The 13,595-nt window shown below is 37.0% G+C and overlaps 1 protein-coding gene across 1 annotated transcript; it reads left to right on the plus strand.

Moving 5' to 3' along the window:
• The first annotated feature begins 542 nt into the window (after positions 1 to 542).
• Positions 543 to 10,295, plus strand: slc35b2 (solute carrier family 35 member B2). The gene is made up of 5 exons (XM_083562334.1): positions 543 to 836; positions 4,444 to 4,634; positions 4,809 to 4,963; positions 6,182 to 6,460; positions 9,440 to 10,295. Exons 1-5 carry the CDS (start codon positions 817 to 819, stop codon positions 10,094 to 10,096), a joined length of 1,302 nt encoding a protein of 433 aa, XP_083418460.1. The 5' UTR covers positions 543 to 816; the 3' UTR covers positions 10,097 to 10,295.
• The last annotated feature ends 3,300 nt before the right edge of the window (positions 10,296 to 13,595 follow it).

A 13,595-nucleotide genomic window follows, 5' to 3' on the forward strand; every position in this document is an offset into this window, starting at 1 on the left:
ATCTGCATACAAGTGTGTCATTAATTGTGTCATTTTATTAGTCATGCTATTTTTTTCATATTTTGGTTTGTTTGTTTGTTTATTAAAGGCAATTAAGGGGTCCTCTCCTGTACAGCATGACAGTTCTTTACTTAGTTCCGGTTTTGTTTTGCAAAATAAAATAAAATAATAATAATATATGTTACTTTTTTTAAACATGTTGTTATCCCCATGAAAGAAATTCAGTCCCTGCTATAAAAATTAGACTGGTAGAGTGTAACTAGTTGCAGAATGATGTAAATGTTATAAACTCTTGATCAGTCTTGGTCTCACTTGAATCAATGAAAGAGCACTTGCTTTATTTCTGCAAACCCGGAACTGACTCAGTTGCCTAGACAACGAGCTAGCAAATACCATCACAAAATGTTAAATACTTTGACAACAAATTTTAAAAACGCGTCCTATGTTTTGTTGGTGTTGGTAACATATAACTAACCCAATAAAATAAACTGTAATTTCTGATTAAACATTATGATTAAAAATAAAATCCAGAGCGAGCTGCTAGTCTCCATTGCGCATGCGCAGGTGTGACACCAGCAGCTCCTCTGTGGCCGTTGAGTGTGTGAAGAGACAGACTGAGAGAAAGAAGTTACCGACAAGTCTCTTTAGAAAAAATAAGGCTTTTTTTTAAATTATTTTTATTCAGTTTTAACCCTTTAGCTGTCTCGCTATGTTTTAACTCTTCATGTTCTGCCTAAGTGAGGACCGTGAGAGAGTTTCTCGGGGGGTGAACCGCTAGTCTGCCTGCTAGCTAGCTTAGCAAAACTTTGTGAAAAAATGCCGCCTTTATCATGCAGGTAAGACCAAAGTGTCTCCGTCCTTCTGTCTAATAACGCGTCAGAAAGTGGTCATATAGAAAAACAACGGCGCAAACCACAAGAGAGTGTTTGTCATTTTATAATTTGCTTCGTAGCCGGTTAGCTGTGTGTGTGTGTGTGTGTGTGGGCTGACTTCCAGAGCACTGCTTTACTGACCAAGTGTGCACATTGTACACATTAGAATTATACAGGAGTGGATGCTGTATACATCTAATGCACTGTACGAAAGAAAGAAGCATCTTGTACAGATTAAGGCATCTTGCCCACAATTTTTATAATCCACTTATTCTCTATTATATTTTCTTTTAGTCTTCTTATCTACTCTATCAGAGGGCACTATATATAATTACTAGATAATATAAACATTGATCAGTGCTTGAGTAAATGAAAATGACTGAATCCATTCCAAATGTTTAGAGAATCCATAGATATTAGTTTTATTTGTGTGTGTGTTTAAGATCACTCGATTTAAACCAATGAGAAGAAAATTTTAATTGTTTCCTTTACATCCAGGACACTAAGAACACTAACACACTTGTTCTGCCCAAATACCTGACCGTTAATAGACACGTGTGAGATTTTTATTAGTTAGTATTTAATACATCGTCTTAAGTCGGCCACTTCGGTTGGACGATACATTGTCCCAGAAAAAATTGTGATTAACATGTTTTTGTTTTGTTAAGACTGTTTTTTTTTATGCCCTTGATGTGATGATCTAATGTAAATAGCACAAACCCACACATAGATCAATGAACTGCATTTTATGAACAGTGGACTGGATTTTTATTGTAAAAAAATAAATAAATAAATCAAATAAACTCACTATCAAAACAATTTTTCTACCAAATCAGCAATCAAGCACTAAATATTGTGCATTTGGCACACACATTTTTATATATATATATATATATATATATATATATATATATATATATATATATATATATAGAGAGAGAGAGAGAGAGAGAGAGAGAGAGAGAGAGAGTCTTTCATCGCTGGATGAAGTAATTAACCCACTAGTAAAGCGCTTCATTTTGCCGGTGTTCATTCACTGTTGCGCTTCAGCTCACACAAGCGGGTTGGTCCCCAACATTATTGACTATAACTGGGGTATCCAAAACACTCATTATTGTTTTTTTTTTTGTTTGTTTGTTTCAGATTTTTCATATTTAAAAAGTTTTTTTTCAACAGTATGTTTTAATTTAAATTGGCTCAATTTATTCCTTCATCTTAAATTCGAATGTGCAGTTTTTGCTTCTTTTTTTATTTGTGTTGATTGTTATGCCACACTGAGGCACAGTTTGAAGGCGGTCTGAACTGGTTTTGCTAAAGGTGTGTTGAAATTTACTGGCCTTGAATCCAGTAAAATGGCTGCCTGTGAAGAACGGCATAATATTTTTAGAATCGAACCATTGCAATACAGTGCTTCATCAAAGAGAATTAAATACCAATGTGTAATATATCAAAACAATAATTTATCAGATATTTGTGTTACAGCTTTAGAAATTCAGAAAGTTGTCCTATCTGGTCCCAGTGGCACAGGTCACACCCAGTCATTTGAAAAGTTAAAACACAGACAATACACAATGAGTTACTGGAAGTCCTGCGTAAATGTTTGATCACCATTATTCGTGAATGAGTGTCAGCACATCCTGGATTTGCTCAAGCCAGATGTTTCATTTAGTGTTTTATAACCTCTTAAGCATTAAACTGTGACGTGTCTCGCGTTGTAATTATCTTTTATTTATATTAAGACATGAGAAACACAGAACTTGAGACAATGTACACAATGTATTTGCCTGCTTTTCCTTGAGCGGTAACTACTATGTAATTAAGTACATTATTAATCTGTGTTTCAACAACCTTCAGATTTAAAACAGTTGCTTTGTAAGATGTACTCCTGTAACAGTCATCCAAATCAATCCAAAATGTTTAGTAGAAACAGAAAGTTGTTGTGACCTCCTCAGTACCTGGATTTGGAAAATATGTTGTCAGAATTTTTTTGACCAGTCTACATCTAAAACCGTGATATTCTCCATTGAGGTGTGTCCAAGTTGTGAGACTGGGTGATACAAATGTACATCCTGCATTGCTGTTAAAATGCAAGTATTTCATTGATATAACGTTTTCTAAATTAGAAGTTGGGGTAGTTGTAGTAGAAGTTCTCATGGAAGTTTTGCTTCATGCAATTTTGTAAGTTCATGCTTTTTCACATGTCATCGGGAACTAGACTTTCTTTCTTCGGGTCGGGTGCTTTTTGTTATTAAATAAACAAATGACAGGAAAGGCTAAAGTATTGTCCTTACTGGGATTGTACGGTGCAGACTTTCCTCTCCTGCTGTCGTGACCTTAAAGAGTTAAGCCTCGTTTACAAAGGCACTCTGTTTGGTTTTGAAGGAGGCCCACTCAAAAACTGTCTACTTCATACACACACACACACACACACACACACACACACACACACACACACACACGCACACACGCACACATGCTCACTCACTCAATCACTTACTGTGTGTGCATTTTATTTTACAATTTTTTATTTTAAGTTAAGACCATTTTTTTCACCAAATGAGTCATGGCTTACTATTATACTTTCTGATACTTTGCATATATTCATATATTGTTCAGATATTTTTGTGTTTAAAAACTCCAGGATTTAAAAATGGCCATCATTATGGGAAACATGTAACTTCTTGGAGCCCTTAGAATACAGCAGCTCTTATTCTGCCTTCACACTGGGAGAGTCTTTATCTCCGATCTCAGTAGCTTGAACTATAGTTTGAAACACACTGCGGAGATTAGGTGGTAATAGATGTGTCAGGGGCTGTAATTCCTGTACATTATGAAGGGCTGTATTCGAAGTCACCACATGATCAATTGATATAAAATTCTATGTGGTAATGCAAACGTTATATATTGTGTTTATCTTTTTTTTTGTCTCACCAGGCATTGATAAATTGCAAATGAAGGACAGGCAGTATATATACGTCCAGGCTATACATTTTTATGTGATTTAGTGTTTGTTCTTCATATAGACAGATTTCTGCTCCATATGGAGTTTTGTCAAACAAATATTATCCTTTGGTAGGTATTCTAATGTCAACACTGTGACCATATTGAATATGAGCACACTTATTATATGGCACCAGAGAATACATTTTTTCTGATACATGTTGAGTTACGTGGTCATGTTTTTTCCAGCCTTCAGTTGTCTAGTGTCAAAGAATTTGTGATCAATGTAGCCTTAGATTCTTGCTCTTTGCCTGACAGAAGGAGAGAGCCAGCTGTGTAAAAAGTGGTTTTGCACTGCATGCATACAGTACAGTGTGTTGGTGCATGCAGAGGGCCCCAAAAGCATTTGATATTTGACTTCACTTTAAGAGTAGCTGAGAATTTGGGTTTATTTATGTGGGAGAGTGTGCTGAACCCTGCTGATGGGATCAGGTTTTGGAGTAAAATGGAAATTCTGCTGAAAGAGGCAGTTGTGTAGTTGAATGTTGTCTTTATGTACCTTGAGTGTGAAGTGTCTGCCGGCGGCTAGGAAAGTAAACATGAGTCTGAAATACCGTGTGTGTCTTTGCAGTGTGTGTCCTATCCTGCTGCTGTGTCTCTGTACCCCTGTGGTGGCTGACATTGGGGAAACTCTGCTCCTGGAAGGCTGGCAGGATGTCTGGGTTTTCCGTTTTTTCCTCAACATTCTGGGCTATAGCACCATCATCATCCCTGGATATCTCCTGATTCGCTACTTCAAGAGGATTAACTATATTGAGACAGGTGTGCTCAGTAATCTTTGTCCTTTTACTAATAATTGAGTAAGTGATGGCAAAAATATAAGATCACATTAAGAGGTCACTTTTGCTTTAATAGTGATCTGGTGAGATCTGGCTTTTTGTCATTTATGTTGATTATTATGGTTCTTAAATGCTATTCACTTTTGTTGTTTTGCAGGTCGAGGGGTTTGTTTTCCCATTATAAAAGCATGTGTGTTTGGAAGTGACTCTAAATCAACGCTGCTGGATGATGTACCTGAGACACCCAGAAACGAGTCCACTTCTTCAACACGACAAGCCGTCAAACTTATTTTTTGTGCTGCAGGACTCCAGGTAAGTGTGAGATGCTCACTGACATTTTAATTAACCTTTATTGGGTTTTTTTGTTTTTTTTTACATTTGTGCTGCTTTAAATGATTGTAGTAGTTTATGTATATACATTAGAGCTGTAGCAGTACACAAAATTCATGGTTCGGTACGTACCTCGGTTTTTAAGCCAATTAGGGAGAAGAAATGCAACAAAATTGCATTGCAAACGCAGTTTATTATTAACATTAGTGATGATCAGCATATGAACCATTTAAATTTTTAAAAACAATTTTAAATAAAATGGTTAAATTGGTTACTATAATGTATAAAATAATATTGTATAATATTTTATAAAACATAAAATAAAACATCAAATTATGCAATACACGTTTTATAATATTGATTAAATTGAGTAATAAATAAAAATTGGCACAAATTAATTGATTAAATAAAATGTAATAAACTGATCAATAAAATTAAGTAGTTTACATTTGTTAGAGCCCATGTGGTTAATAAAGATGTATGTGTGTTTTAGATTTAATATTACATTTTCTAATGATATGCTCTACTTAACTGTTTTAGCATATTTTAACAAATGTCTTCATTCCTTCCATCCTCCATTCATTCCTTCATTCGATATGTGGAATTTTCTTTTAAGTGAAATTGTTGAAGCTGGACATAAACAATCCCAAAGAGCCTTAGCTGCTAGGAACTTCCTGGTTAGCAGCCAATGCAAGCGCTATGGATTCTTTACCGTTTTCATGCATGACCAGAAACAGATCTTATTTCCTGTACGGAGTGAGTAGCCACAGTGACAGTTCGCTAACTCTAGTTAAAAAAAAATTTGAATACTCCTGGCATTGTTGTGTATATTTTTAATATCAAGTTTAATAATAATAATTAAAAAATGCACTCAAAGTGTGAGGCAGAGACTAAACAAGTTTGCGGTCAGCCACTTAATACATTCCTGAAGGAACAGGTTTTAACTGTTCGGCATTTAAAAAGGATTGCATTTGGGAACACGTGTCCCGAACCGAAATTTTTTTTTTTTTTGGTATGTGTTCTTGTATCATTAAAACCTTAATATGAATGTATATTATGTTTTTGATTACAGTCTCCCTCCAATAAATTCTCAGTTGTTTCTCTTTAAGAAAAAAAAATACAAATCTAAAGTAAAAATCAAGTTAATTATGAGAATTCTATAGTTATTTATTCAGTGTATAATTTGTTTTTGTGTCTCAGGGCTCGTATTTGACGTGGGGTGTGCTGCAGGAGCGAGTGATGACTCGTTCCTACGGAGCCACTGAAAATGGGGAAAACGGCGAGCGATTCACAGACTCTCAGTTTCTGGTGTTTATGAACCGCATCCTGGCTCTTACAGTGTCCGGCCTTTGCTGCATCCTATTTAAACAACCCAGGCACACGGCACCCATGTACAAGTACTCGTTTGCCTCCATATCTAACATCCTGAGCAGCTGGTGTCAGTATGAAGCCCTCAAATACATCAGCTTCCCTACACAGGTAATGTCCAGTGACTATATATGCTAGGCCGCTGCCAATGATGGTTAATTGAATTACCATAACAAGTGATGGCAATTGTTTAAACTTGGAAATGTGTTTACTGCTGTGTTTTAAGGTTAACTATTATTTTATCATTTTGGTATTTTAGCCAGACACCAATATTCCCCGTTCTGAGGAACAAAATCCCTTGTTGATGAGAGAAATAATAGGCCAGATTAGTTACAGATGACCGGAAGGTTGCAGTAACTTAAATGGCCACTCCTATACAACTGTGCTGAACAGAAAAGCATCTCAATGCACAGTATATTAATCGCTAAATCTTAATCAGCACCAACATCAGTTTTCACTCTCTCAGTCAAGAACAGTGATATGAAGCTACATTAGGTACAGGATGACTAAGATTTACAGTGGAAGATTGGAAGAATATCATGTACTCTTGTTTACTCCTACATTTGCTTTCTTATTGCTGCTGGTCTCTGAGAGCTACCAAACTAAATATATTATAGCACTACAATGACAAAGTCTCCAAGTCTACTCCGGTGAATCTAGATTTATTCCAAATCAGTCAGATGGCATAAGTCTATAGACTCAGCCTGCCTTGTGCATGTGGTTTAAATGATTTGGGGATTTAAACTTTTGTTTGTTTTTCGAGCGTACACTTTGCTCTTTCAAATCAGTCAAGCATGCCAGTCTATCTAAATAGTGTGGCTGCCAATGTGCATCACTTAATGATGTCATTTCAGCTATCTTGCACCGATCACCTACTTCTAACAAGTAATGCACGCTATCACAAACTTGACACTGAAAGTGTTACAGTGACCTCCCTAGTATCTTTGTGATGGGCTAGAATGGGAGATTCACTACATGAATGCACCGCTGACAATCCTATACCAGTTATGCGAGGCAGTCATGTCATTGTGCACCAGAATATCAAAAGAGTTATTTAAATCAGCTTACCATGACAAAACCTTATGGAATTTGCAAATGATTCATTTCATTAGGGAAATGTCAAAATGTCTAGTATGTTGAGCTGAACTTCCCTGACCTATCTTTGATTGTGTGGAGACAAAACGAATAAATCTCCTTTATTATGAGCCACATTTAAAATAAATGGCAGTAACATGCAACCTGAGCATTAAGAGCTACAGATCTTTTACATTTATCCATAAAATCTATAAAAGAAATTCCATTTACCTGTGAACTTGGACACACCTTCTTCAGATATATTATTCATCTTGAACTACAGTTTTCTCTGAAACTTAGCCAGGTCTATGAAACTTGCACAGTGTCTTAGCTATTGGATAAATTGGTCTGTTAATCTTGCAAGGTGACTAATATACAGGTAGTCGTCCACTTACAACCTATGCAACTTACGACCATTCGACTTTACGACCACAATCGCTAGCCGCGGCGTACGTTATTTTTTTTTACCAGCTTTCGGCATAATTTCACAGTACTGTACATATAGCCTACTCTACCTACGACCAAATCGTGTTACGACCGATTTGTCGGTCCCAATTGTGGTCGTAAGTCGACGACTACCTGTAAAAAAAAAAAAAAAAAAAAAAAAAAAAAAAGATAAAAATATTTATAGCCACTGTAATAATGTTCCCCTTATGCCTTATGTCTTTTATTGTGGTTTTCCTTTGACCATTAAACAACTCTTGTTGTCTGTACCTTTTACCATACTGCCAGGAAACGATTGTATTCAATAACAAGGGATTTTTTTTAATAATGTGTCATTTGAATGTGTTTTTAAAGTTTTTTTTGTCTCATGTAAAGCTGAAATCTCTTGTATAGTAATAATACATAGTACAAATTTACTGTCCTTTAAAAATAATATACAGCCATTATTATAATCAAAATAACTGCCAACAAAGGTAAGTACACCCTAAGTCAACATGTCAAAACAAGTGTTAATATTTTGTGTAAACACCGTTGTTATCTACCACTGCCTTAATCCTCCTGGGTATGGAATTCACCAGAGCTGAACAGGTTGTCGCTGGGATCCTCTTCCACTCCTCTTGACACTTGGCGCTTCAGAATCCCTCACAGGTGCTCAATAGAGTTCAGGTCTGGAGACATACTTAGCCACTCCATCACCTTCAGCAAAGCATGGCAGTTGTCATCTTGTTGTGTTGTGTTTGGGGCCGTTATTATGTTGGAAAAATGCGACCCAGTTTCTGAAGGGAGGGCATCATGTACAGTTGTAATCATGTTGGAATCCATGTTTCTCTTAATGAACAGCAGCTCCCCAGTAACAGAAGCAATCCTGCAGCCCCAGACCATGATGCTACCACCACCATGCTTGACTGTATTTTCTTGGTACACCTCACCATAGCATCGAAACGCATGCTGAAGACCATCTGAGCTAAACAAGTTTAGCAACAATTTGAATTCTCAAATCCTCAGAGAGTCTTTGCCATGAGATGCCAGGTTGAACATCCAGTGTTCAGTGTTCAGAGAATTGTATTCAAAGCACCAAATCTTAACTGCTTCTTACACAAGATACACAGATTTGCATGTCCTGTCAAGCAGACATGATGAATAAGGCATGGCTTTGCACGGATAAACACTCAATCTGTAGTGCTATACATGCCGCACAGAGACATTGAAAATATCACCCCGGTTTCATTTCTATAGTTTGGTCCCATGAGAAGATTTGCTAAAATGTGAACTCACTTTTGTGAAATACTGTATGTGCCACAGGGTTAGTAACTTAAATCTTTTGCTTAGAGGTCTAATGTGTATCTGTATGCATTTACATTTATGGCATTTGGCAGACGCCCTTATCCAGAGCGACTTACATTTATCTCAATCTTACAACTGAGCAGCTACGGGGTGAAAGGCCTTGACCAGGGCCCTGAAAGTGTCTAAATGACCATCTCCCCAGTAAAATATACAGTATAAAAAAATAGCAGTGTTTTTATGCATGTTAACAGCCTGTATTTAACACAAACTCTCTTTCTGATGTTCTAGGTGTTGGCTAAAGCCTCTAAAGTCATTCCTGTAATGCTGATGGGTAAACTGGTGTCACACAAGAGCTATGAATACTGGGAATATTTTACAGCTGTGCTGATCTCAGTGGGTGTGAGTATGTTCCTTTTGTCGAGCTCAACCAGTACCAAGCACGCAACCATCACAACTTTCTCCGGCATTATCATACTGGCCGGCTACATCATGTTCGACAGCTTTACCTCCAACTGGCAGGACGAACTTTTCCGCCACAAGATGTCCTCTGTGCAAATGATGTTTGGCGTTAACCTGTTCTCCTGCCTGCTAACGGTGGGCTCTCTTTTGGAGACGGGTGCTCTCTTCGACTCGCTGGCATTCATGAACCGCCACGGAGAATTTGCAGCTCATGCCGCTCTGCTGTCACTCTGCTCCGCTTTCGGTCAGCTCTTCATCTTCTACACCATCGCACAGTTTGGAGCCGCGGTTTTCACCATCATTATGACACTGCGCCAGGCCATCGCTATCCTGCTGTCCTGCCTCCTCTACGGCCATGCTATCTCAGCAACAGGAAGCTTTGGGCTGGCCGTGGTGTTCTTTGCACTCTTTCTCCGTGTCTATGCACGCAGCCGAGTGAAAAAGAGCAGCAAGAGAGCAGCACAGGCTCCATTACAGAAGGTCTAGATGAAGGACAGTTATAAACCAACCACGTTATTTGTGGTTTTGCTTCCTCTATTTTCTTGTGTGTGTGTGTGTGTGTGTGTGTGTGTGTGTGTGTGTGTGTGTGTGTGTGTGTGTGTGTGTGTGTGTGTGTGTGTGTGTGTGTGTGTGTGTGTGTTTCTTGGGTGTGTGTCTGGGTGTGTTTCACGGATCTTTGTTTCTACTCTGTATATGAAAAAAGGTACCGAAAAGGGTAACAATCGTTCTCTCTTTTCTTTTTCTTTTTTTTTTTTCTTTTTTTTTCTTCTTTCAAATAAATGGAAGTCAGCATTACTGACTAAAAGAAACGTTCATCATTTTTCATGTGTTGGAAATGTGTGTGTTTGAGGGTTCTGTTTTTGCTGAGCCAATATTTGGTCTTGGTGTGATGAAATTGGATTTGTTCCATTAGATGTGTGATATTTCTGTCTGTCTTTGTTACTAAATAACCATGAATGCTTGATTTTAGTATTCTTATTTATAGTTTTTAACCTTATGGACCACCAAACTGCCCAAGTCATTTTTAACCTTTTCAGAATTCATTGTTTAAACTATAAGCTATTTGAGGTTGATCAAACTTGTTTGCTTACATACGAAAACCCCTCAGTGTTTTTGATGGGCAATACATTGGATGCATGGAGTCAAGGGGATTAAATGAAACCTTGTCACCTCCTCTTGCTTCTCTAAATATATTTCAATTCACCTGTTTTTTTTTTTTTTCTTCCTCTTTCCAAAGGTCTGTTTTTAAGTATTTTCTACCCTTATATAAGATGGTTGGAGTTAGTACTGAGACTTCTTCAGCAACAGACCACGAGTGCCTACTAAATTATAAACTAGGTTTTTCTGTCATGATATCAGGAACAGATGATCTGTAATCACAGCATTTTTTTAATTGGAAAGAGCAAGACTTGGAACGAGCATTGGGCATGTGCTCATCGTTAATTATGTGGCATTGTTTAGCACTTACTCTATGGGTGTCCTTTCAAGTATCATCATCACTTCCCCTGAGTTCCATTGACAGGAGATAATTGACCACTCTCCTGGGAGACCTCATTTGAAGTTGCAACCTTCTTAGCCAGAATGAGTAGCAAATTTTAACCTTAACATGCGGCTCAGTCAGATCAGGTACAGATCATTGTAGTAATTTAGTTAAATAGAATGTTGTCATTTTAATTTCTCACGGATGAGAAGGTACTAATTGCTAAGAAGAGAAAATGTTTGATAAAGTTTTTTCAGAACAAAAATCTATAGGGTTTTTTTTTTTTATCTTAAATTTTTTTTTAAATACACTTTCACCATGTTGATTCTGGCTGAATAGAAATGCAAATAATTAAAAAGCTTTGGTACTTATACATATTATTCTATATTTATTATTTAGCATTTAAAAGATTAGCTGGTTGTTCTTATATGAAATCACATGGCTAATGTAATTTTATTTTTTTTTCTTTCTTTTTTGTTTGTTTGTTTGTTTTTTTAAAGAAACTCTTGTTCTATTGTTACTCATCTGGTGCATTGTTGAGCAGTCAGAATATTCATTAAAACAGCCAGGATCGACATTGGCTACAATTGCAAATCATTTGATTAAATGGTCATATTGTAAAACATGTTTTCTCAAGTTCTGTCCTGTTTGTGTAGATTGTGCTCCACATATTTTAAGACGGTGTTGCTGGCTTTCTTGTACTGGGTGTCCCAAACAGGATACTGATTATAAGTGGACAAATTCAAAATTCATCGGTCAAATTTAACATGAGGGGGGGTTCAAAGGAAGATAGTCTTCTTTTTCCCATGTATCTGTAGGCTTAACAGAGTTAGCAAATTCATAGTAGAACTTCTTTTGTTGCATGTACACCCACTCACTTCTCTGGAGCTGATCACCTGGTCCTGTCCCTTCAAAACCTTAGAGACTAAGCTGCAATGTGGAGTGTAATTCATTTCAGATTCATAGTTCTCCTCTTGCTATGAAGTGTGTGTGTCCGTGTGTATTACTTACAGTATGAGTACACTCCTCACATTTAAGCAACCGTTTTAGTATATTCTCAAGGGACAAAACTATAAAAAATGCAACTTGGATATATTTTAGAGTAATCAGTGTGCAGCTTAAATGGCAGTACAGATTTGCTGTCCTCTAAAAATAACTCAACATACAGCCAAAACAGTGTCAATATTTTGTGTGAGCATCATTGTTGTGTAGCACTGCCTTAATTCTTCTGGGTATGGAATTCCCCAGAGCTGCACAGGTTGTTGCTGGGATCCTCTTCCACTTCTCCATAATGACATCAAGGAGATGCGGGATGGTTGACACCTGGTGCTTCTCCACCTTTAGCTTGAGGATCCCTCACAGGTGCTCAATAGGGTTCAGGTCTGGAGACATACTTAGCCACTCCATTACCTTCAGCAAGGCAGTTGTGTTTATGTAGAGTGTTTGGGGTCGTTTTCATGTTGGAAAATTCCCGTTCGAACAAGATTCTGAAGGGAGGGCATCATGTTCTGCTTCAGAATGTCAAAGTACATGTCTACACAATACATGTACAGCTGTTGTTACTTAAGGTGTACTCACTTTTGTTGCTAGTTATTTTGACAATAATGGCTGTGTGCCGAATAATTTTTAGAGGACAGTAAATCTATACTGCTGTACAAGCTAAAAAGTTACTAGAAATGAAACTTGGATATATTTTATAGTATTACCCCCTACTAAATATGCTAAAATGGTTGCTGAAATGTAACTGATGTGCTCACTTTGGTGTTTAAATGTTCAGTATCAAACAGCCAGTTCATGTGGGGAAACCAGCCTTCCACTATGTATCTAGGACACACAAAAGAACGGTTGCCTTGGCAGAGTAATTACTGAATTATAAATAGAGGATATGTGTGAATTAAAAATAAAGAAATCAATTTCAATTTGTAACTAATACTACCAGTTACAATTACAATCCTAGTGTTTTTCTTTTTTTCTTTTTTCGTTGTCATCAGTGTGTTTTACATACTCTAGACACTTAAACGTTGCTATTTTGACTGAAACTAGTGCAAAATGTGCAGTTGTCACAGCTATCTGGAAACTTCAGAAAAAAAGTCATTAGTAACAACAATGAGCACTGTACTATAGGTATTATGTATGTTACACATTTTCTCCGATTTTTATGAGTAAACAATTGCCTAACCTATTAGATACTTTTAGTAATGCTTGCATTTTTTTTTCTTTATGCCTATTTAAGCAATTAAAAAAAAAAAGACAAGTACAGAACAGAATCAACACTGCATTTGATCTTTGAGTAACACTAATGTTTGTACAGTATGTGATGCTAACGAACGTGAGGTGAGGAATCTGTGAATAAAGCGGTTCCTTACAGTGGCTGTTCTGCATGCAGTAATGATTAGCCAAGTCAATGATGGTCAAATGTTTTGACCATGTGTAAAGACACACCAGTTAGACAGTACAGTGGAGCTTTCCACGGTTTAAAAAAGTCTAATCATGTGATAACTAGAA

Source organism: Silurus aristotelis (assembly GCF_946808225.1).
Source record: "Silurus aristotelis genome assembly, chromosome: 15".
NCBI lineage: Eukaryota > Metazoa > Chordata > Actinopteri > Siluriformes > Siluridae > Silurus > Silurus aristotelis.

Bases quoted from the DNA above. Each gene is read 5' to 3' on its own strand.
- slc35b2 (XM_083562334.1), top strand. From the start codon at position 817: ATGCCGCCTTTATCATGCAG. The intron at 837-4,443 runs GTAAGACCAAAG...GTGTCTTTGCAG, and splicing joins ATGCCGCCTTTATCATGCAG to TGTGTGTCCTATCCTGCTGC. The intron at 4,635-4,808 runs GTGTGCTCAGTA...GTTGTTTTGCAG, and splicing joins GATTAACTATATTGAGACAG to GTCGAGGGGTTTGTTTTCCC.